This window comes from Cynoglossus semilaevis, chromosome 18 (genome assembly GCF_000523025.1).
Source record: "Cynoglossus semilaevis isolate Cse_v1.0 chromosome 18, Cse_v1.0, whole genome shotgun sequence".
In the NCBI taxonomy this organism is placed as follows: domain Eukaryota; kingdom Metazoa; phylum Chordata; class Actinopteri; order Pleuronectiformes; family Cynoglossidae; genus Cynoglossus; species Cynoglossus semilaevis.
Genome location: NC_024324.1, coordinates 7,006,257 through 7,025,629, shown reverse-complemented (window position 1 = coordinate 7,025,629; position 19,373 = coordinate 7,006,257). Strand labels below are relative to the sequence as shown.

Here is a 19,373-nt window from a genome sequence, read left to right as displayed (position 1 = left end):
CACAGTGATTCATATGGAACATCAGTGCAAAAGCACGAACAAAACAGTTGACTATTATAGAAAAAGAGGAACATTTGGGCACGTAATTCTATGCTCACTTTGTTGGAAAAAACATTTTTGATTTGGTAGATTCCGCAGTTAGAGGTTGGTTGAATTACTTAAGCCTCGCCAAGGGTGCTTTATTAAATTAGTTGCTGGAAGCCGGTGACCTACACTCAAGCGCCACAGTGTAAATCTATAGGAGAAGAGCCGGTCCTGCTGTTGACCCCGTACACACACCATAAGGACTCTATAAACAGACTGCTGGCCAAGCTGTTTTATCACAGCTAGGCCACTGGCGATGTAAAAGGTCATGATTTTATAATTTGTGCAACTCTAAGTGAACCATTATGCTAATGGAACAGACCAGGTAAGCTGTTTCAGCAAATCTGCCAACGATGTGTACGCGCTTATTGTCATACACTATATACGACTGAATGTCTTCGGGAAAATGTTTTGCATCGGCTCGAACTGCAATGTTAACTCTAATACATGATAAGAGATGGCTTGTCCACCTCAGCTCATTTTGCCCCTGGCAGCATCTGCTTGAAGTGAACTAGCGCCGCTGCGCATGCTGCCAAATGGGTGCACAGGGAGAAGGAGTGACCTTGCTGGGGCAGTGCTCTAAGTGTGTGTGCATGTACGTGTGCGCAGGTACTATTGTTCCCCGCGCCAGGGCAGTTGTTTAGTATCAGTCGTACAGAGCTGCTGCAGTGCGCTGTGACACTTTGATGAATCGATGGCCACTGTGTTCTACTCCGTCAGGACAGCAACCGCTCACAGTGAAGGGAGGAGACAGGGTAAGACGAGAGGAGAGAAAGAGAGGGGGGGGGGGGGGGGGGGGTGGTAGGTCACTGTGATGTGTGGTACGAGCTGCCGCAGTTACTGACTGTGCAGGGATAGATTTAATACATTAGAAAGATTAGGGGACGGATGGATGGATGGATGGATGGATGGATGGATGACAAGCTTTTATGGAGTTCTTTGATGACAGTCTGGATGGTGTTTTATTTTATTTCATTTTGTATTTATGTGTTACTTGAATTAATAACATTTTATTTCAACAAAATAGTTTTGTTCACTGATTTCAACAACAATTTCTGCCCAAATTTCCCCTCACACCTGTGTGATTATGTCCCTTAATGTAGTAGAACATTAGTAGCACACTTTCAAATGCAATTCCACCCACTGTAAAAGCAGTATTCCACACAGTAAAATAATTTTCTCTAATTTTAACCCTCTGATTCGCTTGCACCTTTTCCCTCCATCTTCACCTAAACCTGATACCAGACCCTGTCAGTTAGTGATCCAGAAGGTCATCTGTTTGACCTTAACATTCATACTCTGCTCACTTACTTACTCTGCTCCAACCTCACTAATGCGTGAGAAGTTTGATTCAGGAATCTGTTGCATCACTGAGACAGCTGGACGCACAGATGGACAGATAGAGGACATCATCTGCAGCTGTAGCCAGAAACACTGTATGTTGGTTCAAGGTTTGCATCAGCAGTGTACAGCTGTGAAAAGAAATGTATGTGAATTGAGTGAATGTACTCTACTGTTCCAGGGTTTTGGAGTGTAATTATACACCCTTGGTGAGTACGGTGTCATATGTCTGTCTGTCACAGCTGCCCACACACATTGATGATTTTTCAGTGAGAGGTAGAACTGCAAAGAAGTTGTTTTTTGTTCTTCTGGTGTATAGACTGTATACCACTGTGTGAACAATTAAATACACTTCCCCTAAGTGGCAGCAGATAACGGTAAAAAGTAGAAAAGAAGGTGGAGCGAGTCAGAGTTGTCCAAGAAGAACATCCTGTTTGTTTTCTTCAATTCCTGTGAGTATATAAGTGATGTTTTCAACTAAACAGGCCATGGTCTTACACTGAGTAGGTAAATGTGAGTAAATTGAAATTTTGTTTGGTTGGTTGTTTGGGATATTTCTAAGATATGTGCTGTGACTAAAAGAAGCTTGGGAAATAGTGAATTAAATAACAGCCGCACTACATTAGCTCACATGACATCAAAGTATTTAATGATGACTCATTTTCACGATTGCGCGAAATGAAAACCTGAATTTGGAGTTTAGAGACCCTAAAATGTCAATATTTTATGGATATCTGGGAATAACCTCATCCCTGTATTTTACACTTAATGCAATTGGTTACTTGGCACAGCATTATAAATAATAATAATAATAATAATAATAATAAATGATAAAAACTGCAACACAAATACAGTGTGTTTTTTTTTTTTTTTCAGATAGACCATAGGCAGACGTCGTCGTATTCACCCTAAGAATTGCATGTGTACGCATCGGAAAAATATGTTTATTATTTTTCCCTGATTTGTGAGAGAAAACATAAAGCATTAATATATATGGTCCATCCGGGGCTATATTTATAGAAAATGATATGGTAGCAGAGAGGAAACTTGGTTCCAATTGCGAAGGCGAGTTCCCGAGTCTTGAATAACAAAGTTATCCAATATTACATACAGCTTACCCCATGAGAAAACTTCCAACAACCAGACCTTTTATTTGTGTTTACCACTTTCCCTGCCACTAAGATAAACTCTTCCGCCCCATGGATCTTTTCACCTCCACTATTCTTCTCCTGATTTGTCAGCATGTATGTGCGCTGTGACCGCATCATATCCAAATTAACCTCTAGATGGCCGCCATTAAAATGAGTGAGCTCAGCAATCCCGCTAGCCTAAACACATTAGGCTAATGCTGAGGCTGAGACGACGACGTTTACCATTACAGACAAGCCAAATGGAGTGGAAGGTACCAGTGATAGGCTTCTGCCCAGTTAGTGGCCCTTACTCCCTCTTTAGCGCCCCCATTTGAGGGTATTTTACACTGAGCAGAATGCTTAATGTCCTTCCTTTAAGGGTTGGAGAAGCAGCTTCAACCGAATAATCCAGTTCTTGGTAATGCTAATAGGCATCGAGTATAATTAATATTATCTATAAAAAAATAGACACCATGAGGTAAAATGTATCTAAACCGTAGTTAGAATACAACTGCTTCAAAAATTGTCTTGTCCAGGTGTGAGACTTAGATATATATTGATTTTTTTTTTTCATTCTGTTGACGCCCATGGCAACACGTAGTTAACACAACACAAGTGAAAAAAAAAACGTGGCCACAGCAACCAAGCTGGAGGGTGAAATTGTGGGTGCACAGAAAAAAAAAATACAACAACGAAAAGTAAACAAACACCCACATCCAGAGTTTAGAACACTAAAGACTGTGTTTTTTGTGCTAGAAGACCAAAACGCGTAAGCGTGAAGGAATGCAAACTTGCACAAATGCATGCACACCCTCCTGCCGGTTATCAGGTCGGGTAAAAGAAGCACAACGGAGTGTGTGTTCTCTCAGACAGAGAGGAAGAGGAGGGGAGGGGGCAGGCAGCCAGTTCCTTCCAGCTGGGTCATATTTAACCAGTGGCATTATCTGCCAGCCAACAGGACCTGCTACACAGCCACGCAGCCAAATCAGCCACCCCCACCCCCAACTTTGACACAACTTCAACCCAATTTATGTAGCGACACAAAACAGTTTTTACAACATGTTTTTTCTGTTTGTTTGTTTGTTGTTGTTAATTTTCAATGCAGAAAAGGAAGGAAAGACGTCGCAAGATTACACTTTCTACACATGTGCGTTAGCATCTTTGTGTAAATGACATCTGTCACAAAAACAAGTAAACAGATCAGAGCAATTTTACCATCAACAATGAATTGAATAACATTGAATAAAATGCAGACCTTGAAGTTATTTTCTTCACTCCCACTCTTTACTAGTTACCGCTGCTTTGAAATGCTTTGAAAGGTTACAAAGCAGTTACAGTACTACAGTAGTACTCTGCACACTTTTAAAACAAAAAACCTGCAGTCAGAGTTCATTCTCAGCAGTTGATTTTTTTTACCAGTATAAAGTGATAACTTGTTTATCCCCACACAAACAGACTCCAGGTGTGGTCCTGGCCTTGTCTACAGAGTTCTACATCATTTTAAACTGTTTCACTCTCTGCTGCTTTTTTCTCACTGCTTAATTAAACTGCTGCCATTCCCTGCACGCAGCACGACACGTGTTATGTCTTGCAAACCTCCACCTGCAGTTGTCTCATCTTCCTTTCAATTTGAAGGCAGCAAAGCTGCATTATGTCAGTAATAGGGAAATCGGAAGGACAAAAACAAATAAAACCACCACAAAAAACCCTCTGAAACAGCTAGAAACTGAAAACAAGCACTTGTCTCTGTGGCCACTTCTTTCTGATGCCAATGTTACTAATGTTCTGCAAATATGTTAAAACCCAGGAGACAATGAAAAACCAACTGGGTCATAGCTGTTAGCTCCCAGATCTGACACACAGAGGTACATGACACAATATGTAATTTTGTTATATATGTATATTTTTTTAATTATTATTATTCCTGAAAATACATCATTTTAGAATTGTATATGTCTATAACTTGTGGCACCTGTAAATGTACTACAGTGCATGTATAGGTTGTAAAGGTACTACAGTAAATGTATAAGAATGCTGAATAGGAAGAGCAGTGAGGAGTTATAATTATAATTATTCATTAAAAAAAACAAAAAACGTTTTCGTCTGGTACTGTGTAAATGTCAGGCCGTCCTATGGTTCCTCTCCTCAGTCCCTCAGATCAATAAACCTCAATACTCACATGGTAGGCTGCTGTTGAGAAAGAACTAATCTTGTGAACCCCATACAGACTCAGTTAAAAAATTCAATAGAAAGGAGAAACTTAAAGTAATGTCAATGGGTCACATTGTTCCGTTCCCAGTCTCTATGATTGGGTTTTTGTTTCTGTGCTCCATCTTGCGCGTGTGTATGTGTGTGAATTATTATAAGAAATCTTTTAATGGAGGTGCATGACTGATATGAAGTCAGTACAAATGTCATACAAGTTTGACTGTAGTTTCCATGACAACAGGAATACAGGACAACACATGTTGAGAAACATGTGTACGTAAGTCCAAACATTGAATTCTGTTCTCACCAGAATGATGCTGTCCCAGTGAGTCTATAGGTGACAGCCTAAAAATCGGTACCCTGCCCAAGGCACTGAAACCTAACAGGATTTTTTATGTATACATTTGATCTAAAACAAGGTATAAAAGCCACTTTAAGGTAGAAGAATGTCAAAATATAAAACTCCCAATCAGACAGACACCAGCCTAACCACACACATATATACACAGAGTATGATTTCAGTTTCCTTTCCCTGCCTCCTGCTACTAATGAGAAAAAAAAAACTCAATTACGTGTGATCCTAATGTGCCACACAGTGAAAGTTAATTATCACCTCATTTTCATTCTCCTCACAACTGAGAGAAAAGCTCGCTGAGTTACAATAAACTTTGCCTGGAGTGAGAAAGAAAAAAAGAGTGTTTGCTCTGATAAATCTTCATAATAAGAAAGTCAAGTTAAGACATGCAGTTGTTTGAATGCAGGATTGATATGATGATGAATGATGGGGATGAATAATAATAATAATAATAATAATAGCTAACTGTTTAACCTTTGACCCCAGAGCCTAACTGTTGGACAGAAGGGCAGTTGTAGGTCAAATTTCAAATATTGGTTGTAAAATTACAAAAACAAACTTGTAGCCTTTTACTTTGACTTACAATACAGTTGGCCTCAAAGGGCTGTTTTGGAAGACTCTATAGATGCAACTACCCCATAATGTAATAAATATTTATATATATTATAGAAATATTTAATAATAACATTTATTAATTTTAATACATATAGATATATAAATGCTTTTGAGGCTCCCACAGGCCAAACAGAATCACTTGGTGGGACATATTTGGTCTCTGGGGCTTGAGTTGGACACATGTTCCCTAAACTATACCATGAAACTTTCAAGGATATATATTTTTTAAATTTAATATTGTTTTTGTTTGCACCAAAATGCAGAAACATTGCGTAGCTGTAGCTTCTTCCTCTTCCTCTTTCCTAAAGAACAGACCACTGACAGATTGCTTATATATTGATTTAAGACAATTGAAGCAAATCAGGATCTGCTCTTCAATCTTGAGATCTCCGATATCTGGTAAGAACAGTGTAAACCAGGAACTTAAAGAAACCTTCAGCTAATCTTTGTGTCTGTGAAAGACGGAGACAGGCTCTACGTCAATCAGATTTACATTTACTAAGAATATTCTCCGACCTCATGATACAGTGAGACGAACAAAATGAATGCTCCACACTGGTAATGATGTAGCAGAGAATTATGGTTTGCATCGTTAGGTTTACGATGAATGTGGTCATTTTAACGGCAACAGAAGGGAAAAACATTTTCTTCAGGGAGTTGGAAAGTACAACCAAGGTGATGGTGAAGAGTGTGATGAGGAAAAGTTAAATAACAATAATAAAAAAAAGACTTTGACTTTTAGAATCATTCACATTTCCTCTAAGACACTTTGCCACGACCTTCCACCCACCAGTCAGTGTATTTAAAGTAACTGAAAATGCTAATGCTAGACGGCTGCAGTAAAACAAGAAGGACTTACAGGGTGAATTCCAAGCAGTGACGGCAACAGTGCTGGATTTGTATTAGATTTACCCTACCTTGGTAAGTCATGGAAAATGTACATTTACAAACATAATGCCGGCCTCAGGGACGCACAGTGTCATTTTTGAGGGAAACGAATAATACTCATGTCTTTTCCTATGAGATGTCCCACTGCTTGAGCTGGATTTGAACTACACACCTCACAGGAAGTGTGTCTGGCTGTGCCTTATTTTTGAAGTATGGCCTCAAATGCTTTGACACAACTGCTTTTTGAATTCCTTGTCTTAAGGAGTTTTGCTGTTACCTTGCCACACCCGCTCCATATCATTGTATTACCTCATACTGTCGAGGAATAGGGCTCTATTCACATTCCCCTGTGATACGATATATATTTTTTTACAAACTTTTGGCTCTCCATTGTGACTCACGCATCAGTCTTCTGATGTCATTGCTTGTCAGACCAAATTGTAGAGGACGATATATAAAAGTTAACAGCAGCCTCCTAAGTTTGGACTTACAGCACAAAATCGAGTTAAGTTGCCGCTAGGAACAGAACATCGACATAAATCAAAGACCCACTGTACAGCTCCCACTTCAGCTATGAAACTACCACCTACAGAAACCCTATTCAACAGGCATTATTTTGTAGAAATTGACCAGTCGAATGGTATGACTTTGAAACCCCAACATGGCCGTGTTCAATATACTGTATATCATTAGACAGTGGCCTTACATTCTGGTTGACTCTCACATTCTCTCTCATTGCCTCTGCACTTTTAAACATCCTGCAATATTGATATCCAAGGTAATAAAGTGGGGCAGTGAGAAGTTCAGACCAAATGTCCACATGTGATGATACGGGAGTGGGAGCATGTTCATGTATAATTGATGAAAGAGCAGAGAAGGCAGATAAAATTCATTGGAAATGAATTGGACGTTCCCCATCATTCTACTGAGCAGCTCTTTAATCAGTGAAATCTGCACATGTGCATCTCAGTTCAGTTCAGAGGGTCTAATGAATCAGCTTGTGTTATGAGAAGGTGCTAGTTTGAATGTGATCATCGCAACGAGGCACTGAGAGCGTTCTGTCCATCTGGAGGCTGATGGTGTGAATCACCACTGTGGGGAGGGAGGAAGGAGGATAAGGTCATGAAAGGGAAGAGGGCAGAGGGAGATGGAAGGTTCAAGAAGAAACCGGGGATGGGAAGAGGATGACATGCGGCAGGTAGGAGGTAAAGTTTAAGTTGCTGATGAGGACAAAATACCTTATGCATGTGCACGCTAGTATGTGCATACTCGTGCATTGGTCCCTCTGTGGCTTCTTCGGGGAAAGCTAATGACCTGCTTGTCAACACTTTAAGCTAATCATCCTCCAGTGAATGGGGTATCAACTCACGGCCTCTTCAAAACACGCCCATACATGTGCTCACAACCGGCTTATTTACATGCTGTTAGATGTCGGAATGGGAGTCTGGTTGATGGCTGATAAGAAGAATGAGCCCCGCAAATAGGTCATTTACTAAAGAGAGAAAAATCAACCAGTACTCAAAAGGAGGGCTCAGATTATCTCTCAGCTGGTGTAAGCTTATCACCACTCCACTTCAACAGTTGTCTCGCTCCTCTGCCTCCTATTACCTTCCACACTCATTTGCATCCCATTGCCGTTTCAAAAAATCCTGGCTGTGGCGCTCATATTGAATGCCTTTATTTTTTGTGACCACCACCGTATTCTCAATTCACAACCTTGCTCATTTCAACGGCTGCGAAAGCGCCTTTCCAGAACATGTTTTCTAGTTTTTAGTTAATAGGGAATGCCATTTTCCTCATATCCTATTTCTTACATTATTGCCCAACTGTGAAAATGGAGAGCAGATGGGAGAAGGGATTCAACAGGCAATGCAGGCGGAGTCGTATTTCAAACCGAGAGTAGCAGGTAGACAGAAAGGGGTAAAAAGAGAGAAATGCACCTTCGACATATGGATAATATGAAGAGCAGTTGTGTTAAAATCACCACCTAACAGGGTCTTAATAAGCACGGCTTCCTTTGACAACATAGGCTGCTTGATGTCTCCTAATATCCAAGGTAGAGTAATGAGACATTAAAAACTCGGGCACATCCTAAAAATATAAGTGCATATAATTAAATAAAAAATAAATCAGAGAATCATCTTTAATTAATCACATCAGCCATGTTTAAAGGGCCACTTTATAACGTTTATAGCATTTTGATGATGAGAATTTATGATCATACTATTCTCTGTATTTTCTCACCATCCATTTTGTTTGCAGGAGGTCTGAGTGATTCTGTGTGACATCGTCATTGTAAACCATAAACCCAGTAGGTGAGACTGGTTTCCATTTTTAAAAATGGCAGTTTGAAGTGGAACATGTTAGGTTGCTCCGTTAACATTCTGGTGGTGCACTGAGCACTAATATGCTCTAATGTGCCTTTCTCAAGGTCCAAATGCCTTTTTTTGTGAGCAATTGATGGTCTAAATGTAAAGTTTGTGAGGAAAAAAAAAAACAAACAAACAAAAAAAAAAAGTTCCATTGCATCTGTGCAAGTCAAACCAGCAGGGGACTGAAGGGTTGTTGTTTGTAAACAACAGGTCTGGAAAAGTGCTTGTATTCCCTTCAAAAAGATGGCTCTGTGGCCTGGCAGGCATTTTCTGCTCATGCTAACTCATTAAACAAACAACACAGAGAATGACTAATGGCATGATATCTCTGTATTTGATGAGGCAGCCAGTCCTCCACTGATGTGAAGCTGTGAGGACAGGAGAGCTGTCCGTGGTGCTGAACACTGTTTCAGCACCAGGAATCCTCGAATGACGCTCTTTTTAAAATTCACGACAATCTCTACATACAATGGTTTCCTTGATTACAATTTTCAAACATTTCTTCTTCAAGAACCACTTTTCCTGAAGATCCCTCCCAACCCCCCCTTGCAATGCTGCGTCACTGAATAAAAACGCACTACCACCATATCTCTCTCGATCATTTCTCCCCCGGGTGCCACAAAGTAATAAATAAATTAAAAAAAGCTAAGCAGCATCAGGCATATGCAGTCCTCATAACATTGCTGCAAGTTTCATCATGAGCACAATGCCGCGTCTTTACATGAGGGAGAGCGCGGCTGAGAGGAGAGGACGACCAAGCGTCGTCTCGCTTGTAAATGGACGTGTTGAGAGACAGTCTCATGCGCCGCTGACGAATGATCTAATAGCGGTGAAGCTGGAGCGCAGGGGTGAGGTGTGGGTGTGGGGTGGATGCAGCACACGGGAAAGACATGCCACCTCTATTGCCCCTCCACCCCTCTTTGAATGTCCCTTTTTGGCCTTTTCATTCTCTCCTCGGTGCGTTTAATGGAATAGAGGTTGATTACCGCTTATTGAGCTACGGCTCCACTGGGACAGGCGACTTTGATCCCCTGGAAACAGCGCACTGCTCTCCTCAGATCTCCTCTTTTCAACAAGCCTCTCTCACACACATCTCTATGCTCGCCTGTGTGGCCCTTGGGAACTATAATAAGGTTAAAGGGGTGGTTAGAAAACCGTTTAAAGCGAGAAATGTTGACAAATGTCGACCGTGTGAAAGCGCTCTGGTCGCATATGGTGCTGATCAGACAACGCGAAAGAAGGACTGTGCAACAGCTCACATGCTGCAGCCATTGATAATTGGCCGGACCCGCTTTAAGGCACAGTGGGGGAGAGTAAATGTCACGAACCCCAGGTATCATTTGTCCCACTCTGGTTCTCTTCAACCACAGTGTGAGACTCTGGTGCCGCTCAATGGGAAGACGGGGCAACTGCTAGTGGCAGCACTATCGACGGGACACGCAGATCCCCCTCAGCGCCTGGGTTTAAGGCTGAAACATATTTATTGGCACCGTTTAAGGTTATTGCACGGACCAAACACTCAGTCAAGCTTCCCCCCTGTGCTGTTTGGAGATCTGTGCAATAAGTTAAAGTCGGTTTACTGGCTCTAGAATCAAGCTCAAATGGCAAGAGACTGCGCAGTTAAAAAAAAAAAAAAAAAAAAAAAAAAAAGCTCCCCGAACGCGAATAAAACAAGCCTCCCACGAATAAAGGCTGCTGTGAGATTTACTCCCGAGGAATGTCAAAGGGGGAGAGTTTCATGTGGACTGAGCCGAGTGTGGGTTCTTACCGAAACCATGTGGGTGGTTGACGACACAAGTTTATTCTAAAAGAGAATTGCAATGTGGGAGTTCGGTGGTGGGAGACGTTGAGAGCTGCTTCCGTTGGAGAGATGGAAACACATTCACGCCGAGCTCATGTGGCCCCCACTGTGGCTTTTGGTGATGCAGATAAAATAAGCCTACTCCTAATTTGCTGGATCGCGTGCTATCCTCCCCAAAAGGAGCGAGTGGGCGAGCTCAGTGCCACGATCCGCTGTCAAATTCACATTGTGGTCGTGGCAGTATTCCTGGCTTTTGCTAAAAATAGTTACCATTACGCACTTTGGGGGCAGTGGAGCCAGCAGACAGTGATAAAACGGCTGGCTTTCTCTGCCAGAGGTAGGACCTGTTAAGGATGGTAACAATTAAATAAAGAAATAAAGGACTGCGGCTCTTTTCCAAAAAAAAAAATAAATAAATAAATAAAAAAAAAAAAAAAATCTTAGACTCTAAGAAATGCAAACGCTTCCAGACACATTTGTCAAACGCAAGGATCCAGTGATGAGAGGAGCCAATCAACTGCTTTTGAATCAATCTGTTGAATGTCATGTGCATGTGCAATTAACGACAGGAAAGCCAGAGTTGGTGCACGCGACTTCACACACACACACAACAAAAAAACATTGTTGTCATTCTTTAAATACAAAGAAGGATAACGTGTGTGTGGGTATAATGGAAGGAGAAATCAGCACCGACGCACTGATGGACTCTGAGCTGCATAATAAAGCACCGCCTGTTTGACCACTCCATGAGATCAGAACATGCTGCTGCACCAACCGTCGTCTGTTCAAAGGGATTAGGGAAACATCCTTGGAAAGCTTATTTAAGCATCCACACACTTCATTTACCTCTGCTCCTTAAAGCCCTCTCTCTCTCTCGCTCTCTCTCTCTTTCACACACACACAGACACACATTCAATGACAGGCAGCACCACAGTGGAGGATAGTGGGAAAATCCCAGTTGAGACTGAAGATCAACATTAAAACACCAAGCAGCCACATTTACTCTATTATTAACTTGGAATACTGCAAAAAAAATCACCACAAAGAGGATCTGCTGCTGAATATGTATGTATGAGTGTTTGGAGATTTGTGTGTGTGAGTGTGTGTGTGTGTGTGGGGGGGGGGTACTAATGTGCGTGTGTCTGTGTATTCCTTATTCTGATTTGCATTCAGTCTGGGATCTAGCAGGATGGGCGGTGGGAGAGCGGGGTGAACCTGCTGCATTTTCCCATCTTTTCAGCTGCACAGACGCGGACCTACCCTTCACTGAAGCGACCAGCAGTCCCATGTATAAGAACAGCACCCGGCTCCAACTGTGCACCTGCACTCCCGCCTTCATTAGAGCAAAAATCCGTATCCCGTCCTCTTTTCTGTGTGCGCATTCCGGTCTCCTGGCAAGTCCGGGTGTTCTGTCCTGATTTGAAGCGGCGGTCATGGCAGGGCTGGTTTCTCCGCTGGTCTCCGGGCACAATAGTTCTCAGATGGTCAGAAAAGGGAGATTCACTTGGTGTCGGCGCTGAGAAAAATCCCAATGCATTGAGGAGGCTCGGATCTCGGGGCTGGACTGAACCATGTCATGTGGGGACCGAGGGGTTTAGAGTCTCTGTCTGAGAAGATAGATTTCACACCTATAAACGAGGGGAAGGAGGGGAAACAACCAAAGGGGAGACGGAGAATAAAGTGGCCACTGATTTGCCTCTCACGCGTAAAAACTCTGCAATCCCACGTCCGCCGCACACATGTGAAGGATGGAGAAAAAAAAAAAAAAAGAAAAAACACCTGGAAACAAATACAGAGCCTTTCTCCAGTTTATTCCGCAGCACTTATACAGTATGTCCTTCTCTGGAATATATACACAAATATCCAGTTAATAACAGCAGCTGTGATGCTGATAATCCAGGCTTAAATCGGCATTTGATGCGTAAATGTGACGGGAGGATATCCAGATCTCGAAGAAATCAGCTGGGTAAATACGCCGTGTCTTGTGCAGAGAGAGAAAATGTGCAGCAGGCTGTGCACGTAGTCCCCGGTTTCGCAGCGCCTCACCACCGCGTTGTCTTGGGTCTGTGCAACGCCAAGATTCAGACTGCAGCTCTGCTGCTTCCCTGCGCGTCTCTCTCTCTCTTCCCCCCCCCCCTCTCTCTCTCTCTCCCACTCTGTTTCTCTCCCTCACCCCCTCTCTCTGTTGACTATTAAATGCCCACATTTCCAACCTACCCATTCCCTGTGAGACAACTATCCCAAAGATGCATACGAGGAATAATTATATCCATATAATAATATTAATAATAATAATAATAATAATCCATCCATTACGATCTATCATTGGAGTGCCCAGCGGCTTAACATAAATGTCCACTTCATGCTCAATAAACGTGAAATTGATGTTTAACAGGCTGGAACTCTCTCCAGTAAAACCCAATGACATTTCTGCCTTTGCATATGACTGATACAATTAGTTTTAAGTAATGCACACTTCAGGGAGACAGTCAATCCGAGCACAATAAGGCAGAGGTGGGAGGGGCACTGACCCCATCACCCAGGCTCTTGACTCTTGCCCTCATAATCCTGTTGTTTTAGGAGGATTAAGTTGTACAGCCCAGCGGCCTATACTCCACGTTCTTGGTTCTGTGATTGAGGATATGACCTCCAAGATACAGGACTGACCAATAATTGCTTCTTGTCATTTCCATGGTAACCACCAAGTCAGCATCTTTACAGCTACTGCTACAGTTCATGTTCAGTAGATGAGGAAGACTTTAACAGTCATGGACATCTTTGTTTATTGGTGCAAGATGCAAAAGTCAAACAGATAAACCCATGAAATGGTACAAGGGTTCACGACCTCTCTCACCCGTCTGCTGTGGCCAGACTTGACTCGGAAAGTGTCAACAATGTTCCAAAGTATCTCATTAAGTAGTCAGGATGTTAACAGAAAAACGAATTCCTTCGATCCTCTTTATTGGCCCATAGTCAGTGTATCCATTAGCAGGGAATATATCGTCTGTCTCCATTTTCTCATTTTATTTTCCCTGTGCAGGAGGTCAGAAAGATTCTGGGTGAAAATGTTCAACAGAGTAAGATAAACCTATTACGAAGAAGTTAGAGCTCAAAGTCTGCCAGCTGCAGTTAAAAACTAAAGATCAACTTGTTTTTATTTTCAGAGAGGAAAGGGCAGAAGAAGGCAGAGGAGAGAGGTATATATGTGATTGTAAAAACATGGAATGATCAGCTATAGTGCAGAGATCCAAAAACAGAGCCATTTTGGCAATAGGACTGCCTTAGTGCTGTTAGAACACTTAAATATTCACTTTGTAGTGAGATCATTTAAAATTTTAAATCTTCTAAAAACATTCTAAATATTAACATTCCTGCCTATGGGAAGCAACTCAAGTTTTGGATGACTGGGACTGAGAAAAAAATGTTTGTTTTTTTTTTTTTTTTGCATCACTACCTCCCACCTTGTGGAGGCAGTATTACTGTACACTTGGTCAATAACTTAGTGCATATCCTTAGATACACACCTAAAGCCCTAGGGTTTTCCAGCCAAAGTTCTTTATGTTCTAGAAGCTAATTTTCCAGAATTATAGGAAGGATTTTAAAGACAAGATCCAGAGGACAGGATTTGGTCCATTGACACAGAAGTGGGACAGATGGTCTCCTCATAGACCTGTCCTGTTGCTCGACCACAGCGACTAGTGACATCAACTCCAGTCCAAAGAATTAGGACGATATCCATGTTTCTATCCCTTCTCCATAAGTGGTTCAGGAAGGAGCTGACGGTACGTATCTCCCAAGACTCAAAGTTTGGTTCTGATGCTGTTTTCACTCTGTCCTTTAATGTCTTTTTAAGTTGCATTGACTTTTGTGCACTTTCTTTCTCTTCAAATGTAGTTGGGCAATAATCCTTTAATGTCTTTCATTAGTTCTGTCTGTTGCATAATTCAGGCCTGGGTGTGATTTTGATGTATATCTAATGTGTGCAAAGAACAAAACAGCAAGCAGATGTCAGCGCCGACAGTAAAATGCCAGAGAAGAAGTAAAGGGAGGAAAGTCGAGAGGAAATATGTGAAAATTAAATATTTCGACATGCAAACAACCAAGCACTTCATGGACGTCTCCTCGGCCTGGAGTTACCCACGGGACGACTTTGATCGCGTGTGCAAGATCATTTGGAGCAGAGCGGAGGAGGTGGAGGAGAAGTTCGGCCGAGGTCGACATGCGCCGGAGCCGCCGCAGAGAGTAGACGGTGGACACACACAGAGCAAGACAAGTCACAGGTACAGAATACACACAAATGATGCCGCTGAGAGAATGATGAGAGAGACCATACACAGGTTCATCATCACCAAAGAAAGGTGCCCAAACTAGCATAGGTACTAGTATAGATCTTCAGGAACTTGATGTTTATCATCATAAAAACACAAATTAGCAAGACATGAGTTAGAAAAGTATGATTTTGCAGAGAATCTTTTGCCTTTAAAAAATAAAGAAAAACATTGACCCTGTGTTAGAGCAAGGGAAATGCATTAAAGCAAGTGAAATTGTTCACCAATTAATTCACACAATTAATGCGTTCACTGCAAAAGCCCTAGTTTCCAGTAAGTCAGTGTAATGTTACAAATCATCTCAGATTTTAAAGTCTCCATACTGTATGTCATCAGCTGGCGGGTAACTGAGAGGTTCACATTTAAGCCAGGTCCTGACCAGGTCCGTAGACCATCTGCTGCACTGACACCAGGATCTACCAGGTCATCTCCGTTACTGTAAATGTTCCAGGTCTTACTGGACAATGTGTATAACGCTGACAGGCTGCTGATGAATGAGAAGCCTCATTAAAAAGACATGGCTTGAAGTGGATGCTGTACTTGATATGCAGGTTGGCTGGCTATACTGTAGATCCATTCATCCTGCTGGTTAAATTAAAATGTTGAGTTCACCTGAAGGTCCAGTTGTTCTCAGCTATGCTAGTTTCTAATAATCAATATTTATTTTATTTACTGCCGTCACCGCAGTAATTGTATTTCTCTGCCTTTCCAGGGTGAGGGAACAGCAGAAAGAAAAAGACGATTTGGGCTTAAACCCTGAAATTATTGGAACGTGTCCTTATCTTCTGGGCTGCAGACATCACCACGTCCCCAAGCCTGCACATGTACTGAGACCTGTGATGGGGACGAAGGAAAAACTAAATAAAGGAAAGGAAGACAGGGAGAGGAATGTAGTAGGGACGCGTGAATCCCTGGGTAACAACCAACACCCAGCGAAGACTCAGCAACTTCATAAAAAATGTGATAAAAAATATAAAACAAAACACGCACAAACTCATCCAGCAAAGTGCTGCCAAGTGACGTGTGACGCCTATCACAGACGGAGGGAAAACATTTCCCATGAAGCCTCTATCAACTGGACAGCAGAGCACAACTGTGTATTGGATCTTAAAATGTCCAGCTCGGTCAGCCAAAATAATTTTTCTACTACATGTTTAAAAGCCTACAGCCAGCAATCATCCTCAGGTAAGACATATGGGATATTTGGCACCCATCCGTCCAGCATAAATCCTCATGTTTTGTTGTTCTTTATTCTCACTTTGGTTGCAAACACACAAAAAACTTGGGTAATTACAGCCTAGGTAGTACCCAGACAGCAGCGCGCATCGTGACACAAAGTACCTCTTAGCGTCTGCAATAACTTCACAAAGCTTTTCTTCTTTTTTCAGCAACGCCGCACGCCACCTCTCCGCTGCTTACCTTAGGAAACTTAAAACCAAATTTGAGCATCGCTACCAATCAGAAGGCAATGCTATGAGTCACTCAGAATCTTCTAACAACTCTCCCCACCCACACACACACGCACACACACACTAAGGCACAAATGCAAACACCACATCTTTCTGTGAAGGTGTCAAAACACAGTGACTCTATCTGTGTCGTGGAGGAACACTGCCTTGTTGGGATGACTCAGTGGGAATATGTTTTCATAATCACGGAATCATTATGCAGCCGCACAGTGAATTACTGGGGGGTTGCATCAAGCGGGGTTTGGACGCAGAACAGAACGGACGCAGGTGAAAATAAAAGAGAAAAACTCAAGCAACGTTAACTTTTAGAAAAGTAGCAACATTTGTCCAGTGCCTCCTACGCACTCGGGTACTCTCACTCTGTGTATCTTTGTGTATAATACAGTAGATACTGCTGGCACTGTGCAGTTGGTGGACAGTAGCTCAGGGATTTTATGTCAGTATATTTTGTTGAACTGCATCACTTCTTATGGCACATCACCATTCAATGCATTTACAGTTGCTAATTTAATCTTGGCAGCAGGTTTAGATTTTTTTTTATTCAGTGATCAACCTATCCACAGGAATCTATTTGTCAGGAAGCCACTGAGTTAAAAACTAAAAAGTAACAGCATCCAAGCCAGGTTTATAAATGTGATATTTGCTCCAACATTTTCAGGGTCGAAAACCCCAACAAAAAAATGAAACAAGATATAGTGAACAAACTTGGCAAATCTACTTAAGACGTCTGAGAGACTCTAAACTTTTTAACCTACTTATTCTAATGTCTCCATTACACTTTCGTAGGACAATTCACATTTGACATCATTGTAGAACTAATGCGATCTTGGGTGGTGGCTAGGTGGGGTAGAGTTGTCAAAGTGGACTCAAAGCAAACAGACGCAAGTCTTTGGACATTTCGGCACACAGGTACAGTGCACGGGACAGAGACACAAGTATCATGTCACCTAAATCTGATGTTCAGTCTTTGTTGTTCATGTTGCAGGTGAAGTTCTAGATGATGTCGATGTCAATTCTAGAACACGGGCTGGTGTTGTTAAAGCCGGCAAACGGCCACCGGGGGTCCCGCAGCGTACAAGAAGGAAATAGAGGAAGAACAAAGCAGTGGGGCAGAAATGTGCAGAGCTGTCAACGCCAGGTCTGAGCTCCTGACTGAGCACAAAACTACATCACTGTTATACGGTGCACAGAGACTCTAATTGTCTTGATCAATATTTATGTCTTTTTAAATAAAAGGACTTGGAATTGACGCACTCGGCAAGAGGTATTCCTGTGTTTGGAGGTTTGTTTTTATGAAAGCAAATTTTGAGATGAAAATGAAAACAGGAGGATGAAAAACCTTTTTGAAAAATCCAATTTGACGGATTTTTCTGCATCAAAGAAAATCAGGATCTAAGTGCCAAGATGCAAATTTGCAAAAATGTGTAATAGTAGGGTTGGTTAGACTGGTGTTTTTCAACCAAGGGGTGGCAATCCCATGTGTGGTCGCCTGGAATTCAAATTGGGTCACTTGAAATGTTGAATAATTGTTCAAATAATAATAATTATGTATAATAATCATATTAATCCAAATTATATATATATATACTGTATATATGTATATATATATATACGCATCTTGACTGACGGCTGCGATCATGTGACTCCACAAGTGACAGCTACTCAAATGTCTCTGGGGTTGAAAAGGCAGGTGAACATCATCAGTGACATCATCTTTCAGCTGTGTTGACAATGATAACATCAGCAATACATCAGCAAACAACTATTATGAAAACTAAACTCCCGCACATATCCCTGATTATGGAAACATTGAAATGATAAACTCTATGATCCTACCAACGGAATATACTGACAGTACCACACCGCTGCGGAACAGACTGCAGTTGTACAGAGTACTTTCAACAAGTCTTTAGTGGAGTCGCCCCAGGTGTCTAACACCATTATTTATTTGGCAAATTTCCCAAGCGTTTACAGATTTGATGGTCTACTGCTCCAGACTACTAACTACACAGATTTTCTCTGAGATTACATATACAACTTTGTGCAGGCCGTCCAATAATGTGCCGTTTGGCATTGTGGAAATGCTGCGTATCAAGGAAATGAAGCTGCACTTTGTACAAGCAGAACCCAAATATTTAGTTCAGTTTGTTTTTTGGACACCAGAATTTAGGCCATAAGTCACTGTTGATAAAGAACCGACGTGGAACCAAGCTATGTTAGCCATGTTAGCTTCACTAAAGTGGATTGGATAAATAATTACAAATAATACTTTCTGCCTAATAGAATTTTTGGAAACAAAAACTAACCCTAGAAATAAAAAAAAGTTTAATTTGTACTTTATGCAAAAGTAAGTAAAAAATTCAGATTGCTATGTACGGTTTACCATGAATGTAGTTCACGTTCCATTATTCATAGATGATCTTGACCTTTAGGATTAGGGTCTTAGCCCTTGAGGTCAGATTACCATCTCTGCCCATAACATGACTTTACCTCACTAACCTTCACAATACTTACACAGTACATAAATATTAAATGTACTTTGTGTATCTTTATAACAGTAAACATCAACACAAATAAGGAATCCTGAAATCATGGTTTCTTTTCAGAAGAGTTTAACATATTCAAATGTATATAACATTTATCCTTCCAACCCTGCTGGTGACAGTGACAGTGAGACCTGTTGCCCTTTCTGATTTGCCCTTTTGACACTTCTTATCCAATGGTATAATTACCCAGAGCAGCGCGGCACATTCAGCCGGGGCTGGAAATGACAGTATGAAGG

The 19,373-nt window shown here is 41.6% G+C and overlaps 2 protein-coding genes across 4 annotated transcripts in view; one reads left to right on the top strand and one right to left on the bottom strand.

Moving 5' to 3' along the window:
- Positions 1-12,958, bottom strand: part of csmd2 (CUB and Sushi multiple domains 2) — a 156,648-nt gene extending 143,690 nt beyond the window's left edge. The window contains exon 1 of the mRNA XM_008331408.3: positions 12,055-12,958. Within this exon, the coding sequence (XP_008329630.1) occupies positions 12,055-12,229 (175 nt within the window). The 5' untranslated portion in view covers positions 12,230-12,958. The remainder of the gene's footprint in view (positions 1-12,054) is intronic.
- A 1,770-nt stretch (positions 12,959-14,728) lies between these two features.
- LOC103394204 (uncharacterized) lies at positions 14,729-17,847 on the top strand. Of its 3 annotated transcripts, XR_001761461.2 has the most exons (4): positions 14,729-15,074; positions 15,835-16,307; positions 16,511-17,500; positions 17,577-17,847. XR_001761461.2 is itself a non-coding variant. In XM_008331406.3 (3 exons), exons 1-3 carry the CDS (start codon positions 14,800-14,802, stop codon positions 17,678-17,680), a joined length of 852 nt encoding a protein of 283 aa, XP_008329628.1. In that variant the 5' UTR covers positions 14,729-14,799; the 3' UTR covers positions 17,681-17,847. The 3 variants fall into 3 exon arrangements, 2 of the variants coding, with proteins under 2 accessions (XP_008329628.1, XP_024921037.1); XM_008331406.3 differs by lacking the exon at positions 16,511-17,500; XM_025065269.1 differs by having other exon boundaries at positions 16,511-17,847.
- The last annotated feature ends 1,526 nt before the right edge of the window (positions 17,848-19,373 follow it).

Excerpts from the sequence above, each read along its gene's own strand:
- LOC103394204 (XM_008331406.3), top strand. The coding sequence starts at position 14,800 with ATGTCAGCGCCGACAGTAAAATGCCAGAGAAGAAGTAAAGGGAGGAAA. Across the intron at positions 15,075-15,834 it reads CAGAGCAAGACAAGTCACAG|GGTGAGGGAACAGCAGAAAG; the intron begins GTACAGAATACA and ends CTGCCTTTCCAG. Across the intron at positions 16,308-17,576 it reads CAGCCAGCAATCATCCTCAG|GTGAAGTTCTAGATGATGTC; the intron begins GTAAGACATATG and ends TTCATGTTGCAG.